This window comes from Muntiacus reevesi, chromosome 9, assembly GCF_963930625.1.
Source record: "Muntiacus reevesi chromosome 9, mMunRee1.1, whole genome shotgun sequence".
In the NCBI taxonomy this organism is placed as follows: Eukaryota; Metazoa; Chordata; class Mammalia; order Artiodactyla; family Cervidae; genus Muntiacus; species Muntiacus reevesi.
The window spans coordinates 16054567-16074949 of record NC_089257.1 but is presented as its reverse complement, the minus strand read 5'-3'; the positions used below and the strand labels follow the sequence as shown (position 1 = coordinate 16074949).

General features: G+C 55.5%; 1 protein-coding gene across 1 annotated transcript in view; it reads left to right on the top strand.

Moving 5' to 3' along the window:
- CREB3L1 (cAMP responsive element binding protein 3 like 1) overlaps window positions 1–19133 on the top strand; it is a 36393-nt gene extending 17260 nt beyond the window's left edge. Inside the window, exons 2-12 of the mRNA XM_065944047.1 lie at window positions 3337–3565; window positions 6669–6853; window positions 9104–9182; window positions 11369–11526; window positions 12176–12325; window positions 12568–12626; window positions 12945–13013; window positions 14885–14984; window positions 15951–16077; window positions 18230–18497; window positions 18681–19133. Of these exons, the coding sequence (XP_065800119.1) occupies window positions 3337–3565; window positions 6669–6853; window positions 9104–9182; window positions 11369–11526; window positions 12176–12325; window positions 12568–12626; window positions 12945–13013; window positions 14885–14984; window positions 15951–16077; window positions 18230–18497; window positions 18681–18717 (1461 nt within the window). The 3' untranslated portion in view covers window positions 18718–19133. The remainder of the gene's footprint in view (window positions 1–3336; window positions 3566–6668; window positions 6854–9103; window positions 9183–11368; window positions 11527–12175; window positions 12326–12567; window positions 12627–12944; window positions 13014–14884; window positions 14985–15950; window positions 16078–18229; window positions 18498–18680) is intronic.
- Window positions 19134–20383: the final 1250 nt, after the last annotated feature.

Genomic DNA, 20383 nt, shown 5'->3' with positions numbered 1-20383 from the left:
ACTGGGCCCCACACCAGGGCTTTGAGAGACCCCGAGAGAAAGAGAAGGAGAGAGAGAGAGAGGGCGCCCCCAGCTGGGCTGGCCCAGACCCCGCCGAAGGTGCGGCCAGCACAGTCCAGCCTGTGACTGACCGTTTGGTTGGGGGGCGTTGAGCCCGGTGGATGGCCTTCGGCTGGGATCGCTATTATTCTTAGAGACTTGTTCAGCCTCTGACCTCCTGGTCCTGCCTCCCCCCAGGCATTGATGGATCATTGACATACTGATGGCTTTGCCCTGGGGTATAAGGCCCTGTCCCTCCACCAACAGTTGTTGAGTGTCTGTCCTGGGTCAGGGACTGGGACCCAGCAGGTGAACAAGTGCAGACCCTAGCTCAGGGAGCTCACAGTCCAGCAGGTGAGCAATTCCTGACCAGGGGAAAGTCTGCTGCGACTGGGGAGGGACTGGGTGGTGGTGGGTTGTGGACCCTTCAGGGCTCTCTGGCTCCCTGGGCTTTGGTTTCCCTATCTGCCAAATGTAGAAATGCAACTTCCTTGTCTCTTTGGGTAGTTGTGAGGATTAAATAAGACGGTGCCTATGAAAGCGCTTTAGAAAGTTAAAATCACAAGACAAATGTAGGCTAGTGATGATAAGTTCTGACCAGCTGGGGAGAGGGGAGAGTGCTTAAGTCAATGGATTTCTGAACTAATTTTATCCTAGATTCTCTGATTTGGGGGGAGGACCAAACCACCTCCCTGCATTGGCTCCAGGCTCAGTTCACCTCAGGCCCGGGTTAAGCTTTTCATAAAACAGCAATTATTGAGCACCCACTGCATACTAGGCCCTGTTCTCAGTGTTATAGGTATTTACTATGCAGATGTATTTGTATGTTAAATGGATACATGTGTTTTATGTATTTCCTCACTTTATCTTCATAATCCCATGAGGGTGGCATTAAACACCTAATGCATATTTGACCCTCATAACAACACTATGAGGTTGGAACTATTATTTCCCCCATTACAGATGAGGAAACTGAGGTCTAGAAAAGTGAATTAATTTAGCAAGGCATGAGCTAAGAGTCAAAAGTCTTGACCCCCTGAATCTTATTCTCACACCAAGGGCTTTTCTGCTCACCCTTTCCAGACTAGGACAAGCGCCAACTATTCCAGGTCAGAAAGCCATCAACTCCAGAAGTCAGTTCTTACCTGTTCACCAGCTGGGACCCCCAGGGTCAGAAGCAAAACCCCAGCAAATTCATTCAGTCAGTGAAAAATGAATGAACAGGAGGCTTCCCTGTGGTTAAGACTCTGTGCTGCCACTGCAGGTGGAGGCTGGAGGTGGGTTCGATCCCCAACTGGGGAACTAAGATCCCACGTGCAGCCCAGAACAGCCAAAAAAAAAAAAAAGTGAAGAACACTAACATTTCCTTACACATTTATAATTCTTTAGAGAGAAAAAACAAGAACCTCCTATGTACCAGCTGCTGCTGGATGCTTTATTAATAAGAGGTTTGTTGAGTAATTACTATGTACCAGGAACTATTCTAAGTGCTTTACATATATTAACTTGTTTAATCTTCCCAATAACCCTAGCAGATAAGAACTGTTATCATCCCCACTGTACAAAGGAGGAAATGAAGCATAGAAACACTGATCAACTTTCCTAGGATCACGGAGACCAATATTTTCCAGACTATTTTGTTTCTGAGAAATATATTTTACATCCTTCTCACGAACATACACACATAACTGAGATAAAAATTTACCACGTATTTAACTTCCCCATGCTCAGCACACCCTGATATTTTTCTAATCTATTTTGTTCTGTTTTCTTTTTCCTTAAATTCTGGTCATGACCTGCTTCACAAGTCACTACTGAGTCAGCCCCTGCAGTCTGAATGGCACTGAGTCATAGCAAGGAGCATCAGGGCCCAGATTCAAACCAAGCGATACGGCTCTGGAGCCTGATCTCTTGACATAAAGAATGTCTGGGAAAACGGAAACACTGGAGGCATGAGGATAAGTGAGGACCGTGCCAATGAGGGGAGCAGCTGTTCACTCAGTCATGTCCGACTCTTTGTGATCCCGTGGACTGCAGCGCACCAGGCTCCTCTGTCCTCCACTATCTCCCGGAGTTTGCTCAAACTCAGATCCATTGAGGGGAGCAGAGTCCTCGATAATCTCACCACCTTGCATTCCAGCAAGAGAGAATAGAATACAAAAGTCACTGATAACGCCTTCGGAATGCAAACTTGCTGGTGGAGATTGAGTTATTTTTTAGTCCTTAGTTCCTTAGTCCTCTTGTGATGGAAGAAGGGTGGGCTGAGAAGCAGGCTTGGGCAATCTAAGTGATTTGACCAAAGTCACGGGGGGGGGCCAGAATTATAGCCGTGTGTCCTATCGCTTGGATTCTTTCACACCATCCAGAGCACAACCTTGAGATACTGACTTAGGGGTTGGAGACATCAGTGGAGGTGGTGGTGACGGTAATGTGCTTATGGGGTGATAGTAGTGATAGAAAGGTTGATAGTTGGGGGACTTACCTGGTAGTCAAGTGGCTGAGATTACCCCAAGCTCCCAATGCAGGGGGCCGGGTTCGATCCCTGCTCAGGGAACTAGATCCCACATGCCGCAACTGTGGGATCCTGGCCTCGTGGGTTCAAGTCCCAATCTGAGGTACACGCTTTCAGTGGGAAGAGTGATGGGAAGGTTGCAGGTGTCGACTAAAAAAGATGCACAACAGGAGAGTTGGGAGTTAAGTTTTATTTGGGGGCCAAATGAGGACTGTAACCCAGGAGACAGCACCTCAGACAGTTCTGAGAAACTGCTCCAAAGAGGTTTTGGGGGAAGATCAATGCATATGATTCTGGTGAAGGGGGCATTCCATGCAATCCAGCACTTTACTTACAAAAGGTGTTCTGCTAGTTATGAGGAGCTGATGTCACCAATGAGGAGATTTAGTGCTTGTCTAGATATGAGGAGATGCAAGGATTGGGATCATGTAATCAGTTCCTGAAAATATCCAGCTCTCTAAAGACCTGTGTCACTCATTTTTCTGGAGCACAAAGTGCCTGATTCTTTTCCCTGAACTCCCGTCAGGGCACGTCAGAGGTCAACAGCTGCAGTAGCACGGGCTTCAGTCTCCCACAGATGGTGGTTTAGTTGCTCAGTCGTGTCCAACTCTTGGCGACCCTATGGCCTGCAGCCCGCCAAGCTCCTCTGCCCATGGGATTTTCCAAGCAAGAATCCTGGAGTGGGCGGCCAGATGGCAAATAGCCGTGGCAAGCGCCCGTTTGTCGTTGACACAGGGACCACGGTGGATGAGCTGACCCCCTCCTCCCCTCTCCTCCTCCCCTAGCACTTCCCCGAGCACCTGGACCACTTTGCAGAGAACATGGAGGACTTCTCCAACGACCTGTTCAGCAGTTTCTTTGATGACCCTGTGCTGGACGAGAAGAGCCCTCTCCTGGACATGGAACTGGACTCCCCCACACCGGGCATCCAAGCTGAGCACAGCTACTCCCTGAGTGGGGACTCGGCACCTCAGAGCCCCGCGATGCCCATCAAGATGGAAGACACCACCCAAGGTAAGAAGGGGTGGCAGGGCCCAGGACCCAGACCCAGAGAAGCCGCTCACAGCCACCTCTCAAGGGAGACCATCCTCTGTGTTTCGGCTCTTCCTCAAGTCCAACCCAGAAGGGCCCTTGTAAAGAGGCTCTTCCACTGACTTGATGTGCAAAGGGGTAGGTCCCAGACCGGCAGCAACACCTGGGAACTCGTTAGAAAGGCAGGTTCTCGGGTCCCACCCAGACCTGCCAGATCAGAAACCCTGTGGGGAGGATCCAGCCTTCCAGGTGACTCCGATTGATGCTTAGGTCCGAGAACCAGTCTTAGAGGAAACAGCTGAGGCGGTGGGGTGGGGAGGATTAAACAGTAAGTGTGGACAAGTTACCAAGACTCTAGAACCTTACCGCCTCCTCACACTGTGAGGTCCCCTGAGACATTACCCAGGAGAGACACCTGCACCCTACTTGTATTCCCGAAGGCGGGGTTCCCTAAAGCTCTCCTCTGCCCACCTCCTCCCCTTTTATGCAAAGGACCCTTGGAGTCTTTCCTCTCAGGTGGTCAACACTGGAGAATGCCAGCCTCTGCCCCCCCTAGAAATCGTCTCTGGGCATTTGCTCAGATACAGGTGGTGCTGGCTCCGTCCTGTTTGGCTGGGTAATCCTGGACTCAGCCTTTATAAGCCCCAGTTTCCTCATCTCAAATGGGAGTAACAGTAAACGTTTTGATAGCACTGTCCAATTTACAGAGTACCTTCATGTTAATCATCTCGTTTATTTCTCACAACTCACAGGTGAGGTCAGAGTCACTTTTATCATACTCCCCATTTGTCTGGTAAGGAAAGTGAGAATTCAGAGAAGCTGAGTTGTTTTGGTCACACACATAGTAAAATGCAGAGCAGGGACCTGGGAGCAAGCAGGCCCCCTGGTTCTAAACCTCATACCCTTGCCACCACCACACTTGCCAGCCTTAACGGGCAGTAAGGGTACTGGCTTTGGTATGCATCCCGGTGCCTCCAGAAGCTGCTGTGTGACCTTGAACGAGTTGCTTAACCTCTCTGAACCTCAATTATCAAATGAAGACATAAATAGCTTGAGAATTCTGGCTACTCTATATATATGAAAGTGAAAGTGATAGTCACTCAGCCATGTTCGAGACTTTGTGGACTGTAGCCCGCCATACTCCTCTGTCATGGAATTCTTCAGGCAAGAATACCAGAGTGGGTTGCCATTCCCTTCTCCTGGAGATCTTCCGGACCCAGAGATCGAACCCAGGTCTCCCACGTTGCAGATGAATTCTTTACTGTCTGAGCCACTAGGGAAGTCCTAATATAAATATATTTATGTGTGTCTGTCTATATATATTTGTTGTTATTCAGTCGCTGTGTCTGCCTCTTTGTGACCCCATGGACTGCAGCACACCAGGCTTCCCTGTCCTACACTATCTCCATATATATAGTTTGCAGCTATTTCATTGTGTATATAAAGTCCTGTTAAGACAATAGTGGCTAGACCCATGAATAGGGTTTTTGTTCCTCCTTCTCTTCAGAGGACAATGGTCTTGAGTGGAGTCTTTTAATTTTCCCATCATCTATTAAGTGAACAGATGGCCCCCAGGGCTGATGGTAGGAATACACAAATTCACATGCATCAAGAGCTTAGAACTGGTCTCAGTGCAAGATGTCTGAGCTGCTTCTGAGGGTCTTTGAGATTCCCCATGGGCAGAGACGGGCCCTTACACCCCACCCCCATCCACCCGCTTTAAGAGGCTCCAGGGCTGGTGGCTGTGGGGTCCCAGCAGTTTCCCTACCCGCCTGACCTCAGCCCTGCCCTCTGGAGGTCACCTCAGTGGGGCCGCGGGCCCCAGCCTGGGGAAGGGCAGCGGGTGGGGTGGCCCGCCTCCCAGCCCGGCAACTCCTGGCCACCCCAAGTCTATTTTTAGAGCAATTTGTCTGTGGGTCCTTTGCAGGGGGCGGCTTCCCGGAGGCCGGCAAGCTGGCCCTGTAATTTGGCAAGAGTGTGGGTGTTCCTGGAGCCCAGGGGCGGGGGCCCTCAGGCTCCCTGCAGGGTGGGGCCTGGCCTCAGAGGTGGGATCAGGCAGCAGCTGACCCCTCTCCCCACCCATAACGGGCCTCAGAGCCTCCAGTCCCTCTGGCCCCTCCATGCCGGCTCCGGGCCAAGTGCTGGGGCCACCAGGAGCAGAGCTGACTTGGAGAGGAGGACTGTAGGCAACCATCAGGAAAGCGGCGGGGGTGGGGGGGGGGATTCCCGACAGCCCTGTGGCCCAGATGAGGCCAGGAGGCCCACGAGGTGGGCAGGAGGTGGACGCTGCCCTGAGAAACCTGGGCATCACCCATCCTCCCATCCAGGCACCAGGCGGTCCCGTGGATTCTTCCTTCTTATCTTGTCCCCAGGATGTTCTTCACCCCCGTTGCCACTGCCTTAGCATGTGTCTGTCGCCTTTCCTCTCTCCGGAAACAGCCTCCTGAAGGTCTCACCGCCTCTATCTCACCTGCACCCAGTCCAGTCTGCACTCAGAGGCAGAGTGATCTTTTTTAACCTTACAAACCCGAGCGTGCTTAAAGCCCTTCAGTGTCTCCTCGTTACCTTTAGGACAAAGTCACAGCTCTGAGTCCAGCCTCCAGGGCCGACCCATCCCTGCTGGCCTCTCTGATTCCATCTTTCCCCTTCCCTTTGCATTCTAACTGTGCTAAATTGCTCGTGACTTTCTCCAGACCCCCGGCACCTAGCACGGCGCTCATTAGATGTTTGCTGAGTAATCATAATGTAATCGTATTCACAATAGCTGCCATTTGTTGAACATTTACTTCTTGACCAGTACTTTTACAGATGAGGACGCTAAGGTTCAAAGAGGTTACGCACCTTGCCTCAGGTCACACAGCCAGGCGGGAGGGGTCTGTTGTCCAAGCCCACTCTAAACTGCTGAATGTTCCGGCCCCAGCCCCCTCTGCCCTCCCACCTCACCAGCGCCGCCCCCCTGGCCCTCTCCTCCTGCCTCCCTGTGCACCCTAACATCTCTCCATGCCCCGCGCAGCGCAGGGGCCAGGAGCGGGGCTGAGCCCTGCTCTGGGAGCCCCCTGACCTGCATCCCGCCCCCTTCCCCTAGATGTGGACCACGGAGCGTGGGTGCTGGGACATAAACTGTGCTCCGTCATGGTGAAGCGGGAGCAGAGCCCGGAGCTGCCCGTGGACCCGCTGGCCGCCTCCTCGGCCATGGCCGCTGCCGCCGCCATGGCCACCACCCCGCTGCTGGGCCTCAGCCCCCTGACCAGGCTGGCCGTCCCCCACCAGGTGAGCCTGGGGCCAGTTTACAGGGGCCGAGGGCGGGCGGACGGGGGATGGAGCTCTGTGGGAAGCCCACCAGGCTTCTCTGTCCACGGGATTTCCCAGGCAAGACTACTGGAGTGGGTTGTCATTTCTTTCTCCAGGGGATCTTCCCGACCAAGGGATGCGTAGCCGCATCTCCCACATTGGCAGTAGCATCCTTTACCACTGCGTCACCGGGATGCCCTTGGAATCGCTTGAGTCGGGGTTTGGCTGGCACTGCCCCCTGCTGGCCACATGGCTCAACTGCTCAAAACGCACGTGGCCCAAGGGCTTCCCAGGTGGTACCCTTGGTAAAAAAACCTGCCGGACATTGCCAAAGATGTAAGAGATAGGAGTTCGATCCCTGAGTCGGGAAGATCCACCGGAGGAGGAAATGGCAACCCACTCCACTTCAGTATTCTCGCCTGGAGAATCCCATGGACGAGAGAGCCTGGGGTCACAAAGAGTCAGACATGACTGAAGCGACTTAGCATGCACGCAGAGGCAAGAAAGGGCATTCCCTCCTCCTCCACCAGGGACTGGGGGGTTCAGGGCTGGCTGCAGATGGGGAGGATCTTTGGGGACCATCTCCAGGGCTGGTTCTGCGACTCCTGAGACCTCCCCAGAGCAGGAGGGGAAGACAGGATGGCCGTGGAGACAAGGTCATGGAAGTCAGGCGCTGGCCTCAGGGGAGGGAACTGAGAGGTTAAGCAGCTTGCCCCACGTTGCACAGTCGGACGAAATGGAGCTGCATTCCAGACTCAGCCATCAGACCCCGAAGCTCACCTTTTCCACTCTAGTGAGGTTGCAACCCCCTAGCGGGAGGTGTGGGAACCAGGAGTTGAATGGCGAGAATGAGCCCGTGACCCACCGAAGTGGAATCACCCTATTGCGTCTCAGTCCTTTCATCTGTCACTTGAGGGCTCAGCTGGGATGTAGACCAGGGAATATCCAAGGTCCCAGCCAGCCTCACCCTCCCTTGATTCAGATTCATTTGCTGAAATTCAGGATTCTGGGTCCCACCCACGATATCACGACCTCTCTCTGCTGGCTTTGGACCTGGAGGGGAGAGATGGGCCTGAAATCCAGCACCCAACACAGTGTCTTCTCAAAAAGAACACCACTTATGTGCGTGTTGGTACTCCTGCATAGGAAGCCACGCATGCTGATGTCCTTTCTGAAACAGCAGGCTGGAATGGTGTAAAGAAATAGGAATGCGTGTTTGTTTAAAGCATTCATCCAATTCTACCTGTCCCTTGCTTAAAACCCATTGTGCGTGCGTGCTAAGTCACTTCAGTTATGTCGACTTGTTGCAACCCCATGGACTGTAGCCCACCAGGCTCCTCTGTCCATGGGATTCTCCAGGCAAGAATACTGGAGTGGGTTGCCATGCCCTCCTCCAGGGGATCTTCCCCACCCAGGGTTCAAACCCACGTCTCTTATGTCTCCTGCACTGGCAAGTGGTTGCTTTATTACTAGCAATATCTGGGAAGCCGCTGAAACCCATTAAGGGTCCTCCTTGTTTCAGACTTCTTTCTCTGGCTTCTCCTCCTCCCGCCACATCCTCTGCCCAGATCTTCTGGTCTTGTGTCTGACCACTTAGAGCCTACCCTCTGCACACCCTCTGTCCTCGCCATTTCCGGATCTAGCTGGGCTCTGTCTGGGCACTGTGCTTTTGCAGATGCTTTTTCCTCTACGTGGAGTGCCTTTCCCCTCAGCCACGGCCTGCCCCACCCTGTATCTGGAATACTGCTGTTTATACTTCAGGACTCAGACTTCAGCTGCTCAGGGATGCTCAGGGACCTTTCTCTAATGCCTCCTTCATCTGTGCTGTGGTTCAGTGAACAGCCACAGTCTGCCAGACGTGACATTATGTGGGTCTCTTGGCAACCCACATACCCAGCCTGCATGGCATTCACCGCCGGTGTGGGGTCACCCTCCTCCAAAAAAGATGGCCCTGGCCTCAGAGGTCACAGGAAGCCCCTCTTCCCTGCACTCAGGAGCTACACGATGCCCCTTGGCCACCGCTGGTCTTCCCTTAGGCCTAACTTGCCTTCTGTAAGCTCAGGAACTTGTCTCTGCTCCCTCTGGGATATGCCTGGAACCCTGAGCCCAGCTACTTTCTTAATGCTGTAGGGCAGAACCCCCCAGGCCCAGGGAGGGAGGGAGGTTGGAGGGCCTGGTGGGGACAGGCCCCCGGAACAGCTGATGGAGCAGGCCCTGCCTCTTCCTCAGGCCCCAGGAGAGATGACTCAGCTGCCAGTGATCAAAGCCGAGCCCCAGGAGGTGAACCAGTTCCTCAAAGGGACACCAGGTGAGTGTGTCTGGAGAGGGGCTCTTCATCGCCAGTCCTGGACAGGCCGCATTCCTTACCCCTTGCCTCAGCCCACCTGTCTCCCTCGACACGTCCGTTTTCTCCCCGTAATAGTCTCTCCTCCCTTCTGTGCGCCTTCCCCATCCCTCCAGTCCCCTTCTTACTCACTCAACAATTGTCGTCACTATTATCACCACCTTCTCACCCTGTTTGCTACTTTCCCCTCCCATGATTCACTAACTGAAGTCCTCTCTGTAGCCATCAGCTCGTCCATCCATTCACCCATTTACTCATTTACCCGTCCATCTGTCCATCCTTGCATCTATCCATTCATCCACCCATCCAACGAGAGTACACTGGGCATCTCCTAGTTCCAGGAGCTGGGGACGCAGAGAGAGAAAACAGTCGCTGTACCCGAGGAGCTGACACTGTAATGAGGATCCCAGACAAACCACCAATGACACAGTTGTGTTATGGATTAAAGATGACAGATCCCAGGAAACACCTCCCCAGACCTGACAGGAGAGGAGAGAACAGAGGGAGCTTCTTGGATTGAGCAGGAGAAAGGGCTAACTTAATCTTTCCAATCCCACCTCATTCATTCATCCAACAGTGATTAAGCAGCACCTGTGTATCAGGCCCTGGACTAAGCACCACAAGGTTTAGGAAGATGAATAAGGCCCAAGTTTCACCCTCAAGTTACTCATAGCTTCTGAGAGAAGATGGAATTAACCAGAGGTAGAAAGGGACCAGCGTGAAAACACCTTACATTGTAGAGTGCCCTTCATAAAGCACGGTCCCATCCCTTAGCCCATTGCATCCTCCCGGCTCCATATAGGGAGTCCTTTCACCCCCCCATTCAACGGGAAAGTGAGGCTGGGAGATGTTAAGTAAACATGAATATAGGTCGCATAGTTGTGGGGTACAATAGTCAGGACTTGAACTCAGGTCTGACTCCAAGTTCAGTGGTCTTTACAGTATGGCATCCACGAGCGGCAAATAAGAGCCAAAGAAGAGAGAGGGGACTCCTGTAGGAGGCAGCGGTGGGCAGAGCCCGGAGGGACGCAGCCGTTCCTCCTCCAACTCTCAGCCCAGCTCTGCAGTGCAGTGGACTCCAGATTCCCGCGTGTGCGTGCACGCGTGCTCAGCCGTGTCCGACTCTGTGCGACCCCAGGGACTGCAGCCTTCCAGGCTCTTGGTCCTCTTGGCTCGGCTCAGGCCTCTTCCTGATGCTGCGGCCAAGGGAGGCGGCATGAAGGGCGTGCTGGGGAGAGCAGTGCTCTGGCAGGTCTGCTGAAAGCCTGCTGCCCTGTTACCCTAGGTTGGAAATGGACACCCAGGTGTTTTGAAATGGGAAGAAACGGACAGAGGCTGTCGCTTGCCCTGCCTGATTCCCATGGGTCTCGCTGTGGGCAGACTCCGGTCATCTCCTGGGGTTGCCAAGTTGGAGGCTCACAGACCCTGAGCCCTGTGAAGTGAGGGTTTAGTCACTAAGCCGTGTCCGACTCTTGCAACCCCATGGACTGTAGCCAGCCAGGCTTCTCTATCCATGGGGTTTCCCAGGCAAGAACAGTGGATTGGGTTGCCATTTCCTTCTCCAGGGGATCTTCCCGACCCAGGGATCAAACCTGGGTCTCCTGCATCGCTGGCAACCTCCTGCATTGCAGGTGGAGTCTCTACCGACTGAGCCGCCAGAGAAAGGAGACCCGAGAATCCAGCCTCTGTGTTATCCCTGCTAAGTGTTAGCGTTAGTCGCTCAGTCATGTCCGACTCTGCGACCCCATCCATGGGCTACACCAGGCTCCTCTGTCCGTGGAATTCTCCAGTAAAGAACACTGGAGTGCATAGCCATGCCCTTCTCTAGGGGATCTTCCCAACCCAAGGCTGGAACCCAGGTCTTCTGCATTGTAGGGGGATTCATTATCGTCTGAGCCACCAGGGAATCCCCACCAAGAACCAGGTTTAAAGGAGCTGGGCTCAGTGGAGTCAGGGATGGTGTGGCCCTCAGAAATTGTCTTCTGGGGTGTCAACTCTACTTTCTGACTTGCTAGGGTCGAGGTGGGTGCTCCTGACAGTATAGGGGTCAAGGCCTGAGCAGTCTGCCCACATGCCTTCGGGACCGGCTTAGGCCTGCGCTATGCTGAACTCTGTACCCTGGCTGACCTGGCTTCTCCTGCTCCCTGCAGAGGACCTGGTGCAGATGCCTCCGACGCCCCCCAGCAGCCACGGCAGCGACAGCGACGGCTCCCAGAGTCCCCGCTCTCTGCCCCCCTCCAGCCCTATCCGGCCCATGGCCCGCTCCTCCACGGCCATCTCCACCTCTCCACTCCTCACCGCCCCTCACGTAAGCAGCTGAGGCCAGACTGACCCCAGAGTCAAGGAATCCAGTGTCTAGGGGGAGCCCTAAGCCTGATCCCGACCCCCATCAGAACGCAGGAGGTGCCCGCCCCACAGATGGGAGTGAAGATCTTTTAATTGTGCTTGGGGATGAATAGGAAACGGGGAGAGAGTCCAAGAGGCCTGCTGAACCTGCTGGTGGCAGAGCTAGGTCTAGAACTTGACATTCCTGACCTCCAGGGGGACGGCCCAGGCTGCCTCCAAGGAGCACTGTTTGCAGAGCAAAGTTCAGGAGGCCCAGAAGCCCTGGGACGGGTGGGGGACACCTCAGGTCTAGAGGTGATAGGTGTCCGAGGTGGGCGCTGTTCAGGGGGCCCTGGACAAGTAAGCACTGAGGCTGTGGATTCTGCGATGGGATCTAGGGACCAGCCCTTCCCAACAAATATTGAGGGCCTAACGTGCCAGGCTGCCAGCAACATCCTCAGCCCTTGTGACATGTTACTGGATTTAATTCAGATCCGCCCCTCTTGCAGATGAGGAAACTGAGGTTCAGTGAGCTGGGTGCCTTGCCTAGGTCTTGCCGAGGGTAAATGGCCGAGCTCAGATTTGAATACAAGTCTGTCTGGTTCCTAACTAGTACATCCTCCTTGCTGCAGAAATTACAGGGGACATCGGGGCCGCTGCTCCTGACGGAGGAGGAGAAGCGCACCCTGGTTGCTGAGGGCTACCCCATCCCCACCAAACTGCCCCTCACCAAAGCCGAGGAGAAGGCCTTGAAGAGGGTCCGGAGGAAAATCAAGAACAAGGTAAAGCAAGAGGCAGACCCTGGCCCTGCCCTGGGGCTTCCTCGGGGGCGGTGGGGGGGGGGCCTCTGGTCCCCTGGCCGTGCTAGTCCTGAAAATGGGGAGCCCAGGGAGTGGATGCGTGGCCTGGTAACCCTGTGAGGGACAGGGAAGTCTGGCCTACTGTGGTCCACGGGGTCACGGAGAGCCGGACGCAGCTCGGTGATTGAACAATAACAACTCCCGCTGGGGGCTTCCCCCTCTAGATCTCGGCCCAGGAGAGCCGCCGTAAGAAGAAGGAGTACGTGGAGTGTCTAGAAAAGAAGTAAGAGGCCTGGGGTGGGTGGACAGCCCGGGTGCCTGGGCTCCGCTCCCCAACCTGGCTTCCTCTCCCACCCTCTCGGGGGCTGGGTGGGGGGCATGGGGAGGAGGATGCTGGTGGGCAGGGCAAAGTGGGCAGCAGAGAGACTTCCCTGGTGGTCCAGTGGTTACGACTCTGCTCCCAGTGCAGGGGGCACGGGTTCAAATCCTGGTCGGGGACTAAGATTCTGCGTGCCACACACCATGTGACCCCAAAATGGGGGTTGGGGGGGAGCCAGGTCCAGGGGCTGCCACTGAGCCTGTGCCTGCTTGGCCCCCACAGGGTGGAGACATTTACATCTGAGAACAATGAACTGTGGAAGAAGGTGGAAACCCTGGAGAATGCCAACAGGTGGGTAGTGCCACCTGCGTTCCCCTCTGGCCCCCTGCCCTCCGCAGCCAGTGGCTGGCTCTGGCATAGCTCTGGGAGGCAGGAGGGAGGACAGGCCACTGAGTTCAGGGTGATGCAAATCCCAGACACAGGGAGCCTGCGGCCTGGGACCCTCAGTTTCCCATCCTCCTTTATCCACTCAGAACTCTAGATACCAGACGGGGCTGGCGAGATGCTTAAATGAGGTAATAGAGGCCAGCAATAGCAGCAGCCCCTGGGCATTTGTTGAAGTGCTTTGTGCTCAGGCTCGTGCCAGCCCTACTGAATCCGGGGAAGGCTCCACAGCCCATGTGTTAACAAGCCCTCAGGTTAATTCTGAGGCACCCTGAAGTTAGAGCCCTGGTGTACGTTTACCACTCAAAGTGAGTTTCTCAGCCCAGCACGTCAACATCAGCTAGGGGCTTGCAGAAATGCAGAATCTCGGGCCTCTCCCCACACTTAACTTGAATCAGAATCTGCATTTCAGCAACACACTGAAGTGATTCACGCTCACAACTAAGTTTGAGAAACAGTCTGGAGCCCACACAGGGCCTGGCATGCGGTGGCCACGGAAAGTCACAGCTCCGGGGGCTGTTTTTGTGATCTTGGGAAAACTGTAACACGTCTCTGGGCCCCAGTTTCTCTGTCTGCACGGAGACGATGGAAGCGGTATCTCCCCGGATTCGTGTGACGATGCCATGAAACCTAGCAAGTATAGGGCCTGCACTGTCCTTGGCATCTGAGAATGCTCCCTTCGTGTTAACTTTTCTTCTCTTTTTCTGGCTGTTATTCTGAATTCTTGTTAGTGACCAGTCATGAGCCCGCAGTAGGTCTTTAATAATTGTTCGCTGGGAGTAATTAAAACGGCAGCCAGCAGGTGGTAGGGAGCAGGTGCTCAACAGAAGGCTTTTTCCTTCTTTCCTGCCTTCTCCCCCAGCTTCTCCAACGGGATCCAGCCACTCCCCTGACTGACCTGGAGAATGCCCCCCTGGCTCAGGGAAGAGGGGTGGGAGCCCTCGCCCCTCACCCCCTTCCTCTGGCCCAGATTCCTCTCTGGCCCTAAATAGGGCCAGGCCCTTGGAGCTGTCTCGCCACCTGCTGTACATTCTGGGAACTGCAACCCCATGGACCGGCTGGGCGGGAGGGAAGAGATGATTCAACATTTGTTCACCAAGGGTGGGGTGATTCCTTGCTGGGGAGGACCCAGTCCCTGCCCTCAGGGAGCCCCCACAGTTAGTGAAAGAGACTGACGTTGATGTTCAGCCGCTCAGCCGTGTTCAGACACGTTAGATTTCCTCTCTTTGCGACGCCATGGAATGACATACAAATTTGTAAATGAAATGTTACAGGTGCTGTGATAAAAGCAAAAGCAGTGACACAATTAACAAAAATGGTAGCTACCGTTCCCCGCACGCTCACTCCTCACCATGTACCAGGTCAATGCCAGACATGTCCTTCTTATCAGCTCAGGGTAGAAGGAGGGAAGGTCAGTTTAGCTGCAGCTGGTGCGGGGTTAAAGAAAGAAAAGAAGGTGACCTCAGCCCAGGTGGGCTAGACCTGCCTCCAACCTCCGCTTTGGCCAAGAGAAGCCTCCCGGGGCCCCTCTGAGCTCCCACAGGGTGCCCCAGTTATTCACCGTGAAGCGGGCGCCAGGTGCCCCGGCCACGCCACAGAGGAGCCAAGCGGGAAGTGACCTTTTCTGCCTTGAGTGAAGCGGGCACCTGCTGTGGAAGCCAAGGCTAGAGGCAGCCCAGGGGCCCCCAGCCCCACCCCGCACCCGGGGGGAGCTCCAGGAGGCAGGGATGCCTGCCGGCTGGGTCAGAGCCGCCGGGTGACCGCTCTGCCCCCCTCAGGACTCTGCTCCAGCAGCTGCAGAAACTCCAGACTCTGGTCACCAACAAGATCTCCAGACCTTACAAGATGGCCGCCACCCAGACTGGGACCTGCCTCATGGTAGGTCACTGTCGCCTCACCACAGAGCCGCCGGCGGCCGGTCTTCCCCCGGCCGGTTTTCAGGGGAGTGGGAAGGGGCGGTGTGCAGAGCTTTCAGGGACCGGCAATGTTGTCGGCAGCGTTACCAGGGTCAAATATCCTCATCGCTGGTGCACTGACTCCAGCAGACCCCAGCCTCTTTCACCAAAGCCCATGGAACCTTCCGGAACATGACCTTCCCTGACCGGTTCTGACACGGTGTGTGGATGTGTAGTGACTCACACGAACCCTGCTAGGGGATGACAGGCCAAGCGCCTGAGGAGGAGGCAGCCCCTGAGGAGGAGGCAGCCCCTGAGGAGCCAGTCGGGGGATGGGCCTGGGGCGACGCGGGGACGTGTGGCCCTGTCTCTCTCTAGCGTGCGTGGCGGGCTGCTCAGGCTGTGGCCGCGGCCTCTGCCGGCTTCTTTTCCACGCCCCCTGTAGCTGTACAGCTGTTGCCTCCGGGTTAATCACTGCCCTGGGCCCTCTGAGGTCCCCGAGCTGTCAGGTGGCAAAGCCCGCGTAGAGGCAGGTGTTAGTTTGGGCTCCATGACTCTTAGCTCCCCTGCTGGCCAGTCGTCCTGGAACCCTGCTGGGGATCTGGTGTGAAGATATGTCCCGTCCCTTGCCCCAGCCTCAGTCTCCTCCAGCACCTAGCCCTCCCTTCCTTTCCTGATTCCTTCCCACCCCAGAGGTGACGGCCACACTGGCCAACCCCCTCTCTTTTCCAGTGCTGCCTGGGGTGGGCTGTCTCCAATGGGCTGAGATGGCCCAACAGCCTCCACCTTCTCCTCCACCACATGGGCTCTGGGAGCAGATTTCCTGAAAAAAATGATGAACCTTTGGCCCCCACTGGCTCATGGCGGGGGTGGGGGAGGGCTTTGGGGGTGGCCAGGGTCGCAGCCCTCCCCGGCCCGGCTCTGCCCACCACACTCTCTCCACTTGCAGGTGGCAGCCTTGTGCTTCGTCCTGGTGCTGGGCTCCCTCGTGCCCTGCCTCCCTGCGTTCTCCTCTGGCTCCCAGACTGTGAAGGAAGACCCAATGGCCGCTGACAGCGTCTACACCGCCAGTCAGAGTGAGTGCCCCAAGCAGGGCTGCCCTCCCCCCACACCAGCCCCAGCTTCCGGGCAGAAGACAGACGCAAGTGAGGAGCCAGGTCTGGGGCTGACTCATTCTACCTTCCCATTTTGCAGATGGGGAAACTGAGGCCCTTCCCAAGGGTCTATGATTTGTTTGATGTTAGTTATAGAATTAGGACCACAATCAGAGCCCCTGATTCCCAGCCCACCCAGGAGTGGCTTGACGGTGGGGGGCGAGGGGGGAAGGTTTAGGGAATAGCAAGAATGTTCCCACTCTATCCCCCATGTATTATGGTGCCAGTTAATAGGGGGCATCTGCTAAGCCACCATGAGTGTTTTTCAGCTGGGATAGCAAGTGAGTTTCAGCTCCAGGGCCATTTTCCATAAGATGGTGGTGGCTGCATGAAGTACTGTTAGGGACTCTGAGGCGCCGTTCAGGATCAACAGGAAGGAGTGGTGAGATCCACGGGTAATGTCTGTCACGGGCAGAAGCGTGGGGCTGAACTAGTTACCACCCCGTGGGGCTTGTGAGGACTGTTAAGAACATGGAGTTTCCCAGTCAGTCATATCTGCCCCTTGCTAAGCGTGTGAGCTCGGGCGTGTGTCTGAAGCATGCTAAATTTTAATCTCTTATCTCGAAAATGGGAGTTACCAGTTCCACGCTTATTGAGCATGTTTGCTGTGAAGACTGAATGACATGGTGCATGAAGGCTCTCGGTACAGTTCCTGGTACACAGCAGGCTCTTACTAAATGAACACCAGTTGCTCCCTTTTTGACGAGCTTGAAAAAGGAGAGAAAAGACACGACACGCAGTGGCAAGGGGAGAACCGGCACAGGGGGCAGCAAAGAACAGTGTGGGTTTCCGGAGGCAGAGGGTACTTCAGACAGACCTCCAGAGGGACTTCCAGACGGCCGCTCATCACCTCCTGGAGTCATCCAGCAGGGCAGGAGGAGGAAAAGGAAACAGATGGGAGGTCGGGGAGAGCAGAGCCAGGCGCTGGGGAGGAGTGAGTTTCTAGAAGGAGGGATGCTGCGGGGAGAATGAGTAGGGCCTGCAGGGCCTTGAGGGGAGGGAGCAGCCGTGGGGAGGGTTAGGGGAAGAGGAAGCAGAGGCGGGGAGTGAAAACCCCTCCCTGGACCAGATCAGCCGGAGAAGGAGAGGAGAGGCAGTTGCTGAGGGAGGTGGGTGGCAGAGATGCCAGATCATGAGCGGCACATGTCCGTTTTCTCAAGACCAGGGGGGTCTGTGTGATGGGAGGCACAGGGGACCTCGGAGAGGAAGGAATGGAAATTGGGGGAGTGGGATTAGGGGGAGGGGGAGATGTGTTGATGGACAAAAGCAGAGTCAGAGGAGCACAGGAATGAATGGGTTTCAGGCTCAGGGTCCCCACAGGACTGGGCGAAGGGGAGGAGGTGGCCCCTGGAGCAGGCTGGCCCGTGGAGCTGGGGCAGCGCACAGATCCAGGGGCCCTGCCCAGGCAGACCGTGAGGTCAGGGCCCTGAGGGTGAGGAGGATGCTGGCGGATCCTGGAGTCAGGCAGGCCAGGGTCTGCAGCTCAGCCACCGGGCATCATCCTTAGTCTGGGACAACGTCCCTGACCACCTGGAGCCTCAATGACCTGTTCTGTGAAATGGACCTAAAAACATCTCATTCCAAGAGTTTTTGTTAATGATTTGATATAGGTTAAAGGATACCAACAATGTCTGATAGGCATGGTAGATATCCAACAGATGTGTTTTCTCTTTTTCTCATCTCCCTGAGGGGTAATCTGGGGCCTCAAATAGGAGAAAGGTTTATTCAAGGTCTCACAGGAAGGGAGTGGTTCAGTAGGATGAGCCAGCTCTCAGATGCCCCAGCTCAGTGCCCTCTGCTTAGGGAGCGCTAACTTGCTCTGAGTACAGTTTCAGTCACTCTGTTATCTCACTGAAACCTCATATCGACAGAAGGTTGGCCCCTAGTATTCCTATTTTATGGATAAGCAAGCTCAGAAAGGCATGGCTTGCCTGCAGTCACACAGCTGGGAATCATTAGAGCTGGATTCAGATCAGAAAGTCCAGGGCCCAGGTCCTTGACCCCTGGGCCCTGAATGCGGCCTAGACCAGGAGGGAGCCTTGGCACCGTGGCTTACCCTGAGCTCCTTCTGCAGTGCCCTCCCGGAGCCTCCTGTTCTACGACGAGGGAGCAGGCTCATGGGAGGATGGCCGCAGTGCCCTGCTGCCCGTGGAGCCCCCGGATGGCTGGGAGATCAAGCCCGGGGGGCCGGTGGAGCAGCGGCCCCAGGACCACCTGCAACATGACCACCGGGCCAGCACCCACGAGACCAGCAAGTACCTGAGTGAGGCCTGGCCGAAGGACGTCGGCGGGAACAGCACGAGCCCTGACTTCTCCCACCCTAAGGAGTGGTTCCATGAGAGGTGGGTGGTTCCCTTCCCTCCCTGGGGTCCCAGGATCCACCCAGCCTCCGCCCACCCCGGTCCCTGCACTGTCAGCCACACCCTCCCGCGCCCCCCATACCTCCCAAGTCCAAACCCAGCTTGCAGAGGAGCGAGAGGGTCCTCCCCGGACAGAGTCACCCCTGACTTCTCTTTTCTCTCCAGGGATCTGGGCCCCAACACCACCATCAAGCTCTCCTAGGCCGTGCCAAGACCCAGGACACAGGGCGTACCTCTGGTACTCAGAAGAGGGGTCGTCCTGCTCACCAACCCGGATCCGGCTCGTACCCCTGCCCCCTGGGGTCCCATCCCAGGAGAAAGGGTTCCACTCCCCCCCGCCCACCAGCCCCTCTTTGCCCTAGATCTTGACCGGGGCCCCCCTTCCCCCCCACATTTGGACTGTTCCCTTGGGCCAACCACTGTGTTCTCACCCCCTCCCTCCCACAACCATCCGTCCTTCTTAGATAAACCACTCACTGAGTCACCCACCTCCTTTCTCATAATGACCAAGAGGACCACTGCCTCCCTGCCCCACCCCGACCACATACACACACAGACACATCAACAGACCGACCCACTAAGCCCCTCCCCTCCCCCCCACTGTACAGAGACCAAGAACAGAAATTGTTTGTAAATAATGAACCTTATTTTTTATTATTGCCGATCCCTAAGATATTGTATTTTACAAGTCTCCCTCCTACCTTCAACCCTCCCTTGTTTTGTATTTTATGAAGTTAGTGCGGGCTTTGCTGCTCCCTGGCCCAGGGGAGAGGGTCCCCCCCAACCCCTCACCCGGCCTCCCCCCTGCCGCTGCCCAAGCCGCTGGGCGTTTTTAATTGCCAAACTGCTTCACCAATCAGCTCAGCACATGCTTTAAGAAGGCAAAAGTAAAAAAAAAAAAAATGATGCAGCATCAATCCCCGACTTTGTGCCTTTCTTCATGGTAGGGGTCGTGGGGGGTGGGACTGGAGAGGAAGGAACAAGAAGGGTAAGTTTATCTGGGGGCTTCCCAAGGGGCACTAGTGGTAAAGTACCCGCCTGCCAATGCAGGAGACATAAGAGATGCTGGTTCGATCCCTAGATCGGGAAGATCCCTTGGAGGATGGATGGCGACTCACTCCAGTGTTCTTGCCTAGAGAATCCCATGGATAGAGGAGCCTGGTAGGCTACGGTCCATAGGGTCTCAAAGAGTTGGACAGGTCTGTCGGACAGGAACAGGGACTTAGCACGCACGCAAGTTTATTTTATATCTGACCAGTAGTGATCGAGGGTGAGGGGTTCGAGAAGGCATTTGTATTGGGTCCCCTCTTCCAGCCAGGCACAGAATTCAAATTAGATGGCGAAATAATTCTGCGGCAATTCCCCTACCCCAAGGCTCCTCCCAGCTCCTACTACTACTGTGTATGGAAGCAGAGCGGCATACAGGCCACGGAGCTGGCCTTCACGGGTGGGAACTGTGAGCAGTGAGTGTCCAGGCTGGCCAGACGCTACGCCGGGCGCTGTACGCACAGTTCCCAGGCTAGTCCTCCTCGTTCCTGTCCACTTCTTACTTTCTTGTCTCGTTGCCTCATCTCATGAGAGGAGCAGACTTCAGAGTAAGAAGAGCTGCCTTTGGCCACTGGAGCTGCCGCTTGCTGGCCATGTGCAGCGGGCAGAAGTCCAACGTGGCCTCCACCCTGGGGCGCACACCCAGGGTCATCCCTTCCCCTCGGGTCTGCAGGGGGCCTGTGCGTGTCAGGGATGCCACTCCCATAGTTAAGTGACCTTTCATGGAAAAAGTAAAGGGGTTTTGCAGGTGTAATGAAGGTCCCAAATCAGTTGATACTGAGTTAATTAAACGGGAGGGACTTCCCTGGTGCTCCAGCGAC